The following is a 2,389-nucleotide window of genomic DNA, read 5'->3' on the forward strand; positions in this document are numbered from 1 at the left end:
CCCCAGGCCTGCACACCAACAGATGACCCAGCCCCACAGGGTAACAACCAGTTCACCCATGTCACACACACACAGGTCCAGACACTCATATGCACTCCCCCATGAGTACAAACTTTCACACATGTCCAGGCAGATAGGTCCTTGTCAATGACACCTTTTTCCTGCTCCGGAGCTGGAGACTGACTCGCCCACTCCTCCTCAGAGCCCACACAGGAGCCCTGTGGGAGAGAGAAGGTCTGTGAGCTGCTGGCATAGCCAGGCCAGGGTGAGGGGGCCGAGTCCAGACCCAGAGCAGGTGGCCCAGCAGCTGTGCCCAGGCTGGCCCTGCCAACTTGCTCACCCACTTGGACAAGCCTGGAACCCGTGGGGGAGGCACCTCCTACAGGGGAATGGGGCAAGATGTAAGTCCTGCCCCCGACAAGCTGAGGTTCTGGGAAAGTCCCTTTCCTGTGGGTCTGGGCTTCACCCATTTCGGCCAAGATGCAGGTGGTCCGGTGACCTGGTTCTCCAATGTAACTGACTTGAATACTCTTCAACCCAGAGGAGGCCTTGGCAGGTTGATCTGCATTTAACAACCTCCCCAGGTGACCCATATGACCCAATGACCACTTCGAGAAACCCTAAAAGTCTAAAGGATTTAATTTTATGACACTAGGGAGCGGGGAAATGGCCAGGGCTGGGGGGAAAGAATAGACTTTAAAGACACCGGAAACACTCATTTCAGGTCAGTAAAAGCGACAGTCCAGATGTGGCCTTCCAGTCCCCTCCCCCTAGCAGCAGCTGCGAAAAGGGTCAGGGGTCACCCCAGCCCAGACCCCTCCCCTCAATCCAAGAAGTCACTGCAACTTCACCATCGAAAGTATTTGTTTAATAACAACCAAAAAACAAACAAACAAAAACCCCACAGAACTATTGTAAAACAATATTCTCAGTCGGTGATCATTGTAATATACAATACAAAGCAATTAATTTCCTCAGAAATCTGAGAAGCACCAAACGTGACCATTTTTTAAAATGTCTGCTTTTCAAAAAATAGAAACACACAGGGGGACTCCCCCAAGTCTCTGGTGGCTGGTGGGCGAGGAGGGACGGTCAGCCTGCCCTGTCAGTCCCCCAGCCCCGGGCTGGATCCAGCAAGGGCCCAATGGCCGCCGATCTGTCTTGTTCCTCCCCAGCTCCGGCGAGGCGCTTGGAAGGACCAGAGAACAAGTTATTCCTCTCGCCCCCTGAAGGGCTGGGGTCCGCCGGTCCCTGAGGGCGGCGCTTCAGCGACACAAGATGCGATCGTCCGCTGGAACGCACGCCGCCTGTGATGAAACGGAGAGAGAAGTGAGACGGGCAGGTTGGAGGGAACAGGGCTGCAAGTCCCTCTTCCCCAGGAAACACGAGGAGGCAGCACCTTTTCCGATCTCCTTGGACATCCTTGAGCAGCTAGCTAGGTGCCCGAAAGGATGGGGCGGACATAGGGTCAAGTAACCCCTCCCTCTCTGGGCCTCAGTTTCCCCATCCGTAGAAGGAAAATGATCTCGTACTCCAACTCGGACCTCACCTCTGCCGCCAGGGCGCTGATTTCGCCGTTGAGGGTGCTGAGCGGAGCCCGGGCGGGGAGTCCCCGGCCCCCGGGGGTCCCGACTTGGGATTCCGAGTTCAGCTCCAACTCCAGGTCCCAGATGTAGTCGATGACGTGCTGGAGGATCTCCACCCTGCTCACCTTACGGTTCTGGGGCAAGGTGGGCACCAGCTCCTTGAGGCGCGAGTAGCAGCCATTCATGTCGTAAAGTAGCACGTTCACCTGCTGCTCGTCTAGCAGAGCGGGCAGGCGCGCCCCGGGGCCGCCGGCGCAGCGCGAGATGGCCACGCTCTGCTCGGACAGGCAGCGCACGACCTCGCCCGCGCCGCCCGCAGTCTTGCCCGCCTTCAGCGCGCAGCTGGGGCCCGCGGCGGCCGCGGCGCTGCCACTGGCGACCTTCATGATTCTGGCGTCTGGGTGAGAGAAGGTGAAGCGGACGGAGGAGGCGGACGCCGGGAGTGCGGAATGAAGTCGAAACGGTAAAGAGACTGCTGTAGAAAGCTAGATACCGGCCCCACCGCTCGACTTTTATAGAGACGCCGCGGCGCCCCGCCCCCCCACCGTGGGGGGCGGTCTCAGACGTTCAAAAACAGCCAATGGGAGGTCCGGAGGCGCGGCCTAGAGCTCTTTCTGGGTCCCGCCTCCTGCTCTACTAGTGCACCCTCACCGGTGTGGAAAAGGGACCTGAGACTCAAGAACAGAGAGAGTGGGAGGACACGGTGCAAGGTCGCTAGTGGAGGCAAGGGCTGCCTTGGGCTCCTCGGGAAGGAGGCTAAACCGGTATTACCAATAACGAAAAGATTCCAAGAATCAGTTTTC

At 58.2% G+C, this 2,389-nt stretch overlaps 1 protein-coding gene across 1 annotated transcript; it reads right to left on the reverse strand.

The window, feature by feature from the left end:
* Positions 1-846: 846 nt before the first annotated feature.
* On the reverse strand, positions 847-2,058 carry ID1 (inhibitor of DNA binding 1). Its single transcript, XM_068523777.1, has 2 exons — positions 1,550-2,058; positions 847-1,307 (listed from the first exon to the last, which is right to left on the reverse strand). Exons 1-2 carry the CDS (start codon positions 1,970-1,972, stop codon positions 1,266-1,268), a joined length of 465 nt encoding a protein of 154 aa, XP_068379878.1. The 5' UTR covers positions 1,973-2,058; the 3' UTR covers positions 847-1,265.
* Positions 2,059-2,389: the final 331 nt, after the last annotated feature.

Source organism: Eschrichtius robustus, chromosome 16 (genome assembly GCF_028021215.1).
Source record: "Eschrichtius robustus isolate mEscRob2 chromosome 16, mEscRob2.pri, whole genome shotgun sequence".
Lineage (NCBI taxonomy): Eukaryota > Metazoa > Chordata > Mammalia > Artiodactyla > Eschrichtiidae > Eschrichtius > Eschrichtius robustus.

Bases quoted from the DNA above. Each gene is read 5' to 3' on its own strand.
- ID1 (XM_068523777.1), bottom strand. From the start codon at position 1,972: ATGAAGGTCGCCAGTGGCAGCGCCGCGGCCGCCGCGGGCCCCAGCTGC. The intron at 1,308-1,549 runs GTGAGGTCCGAG...GTTTCATCACAG, and splicing joins TCAGCGCCCTGGCGGCAGAG to GCGGCGTGCGTTCCAGCGGA.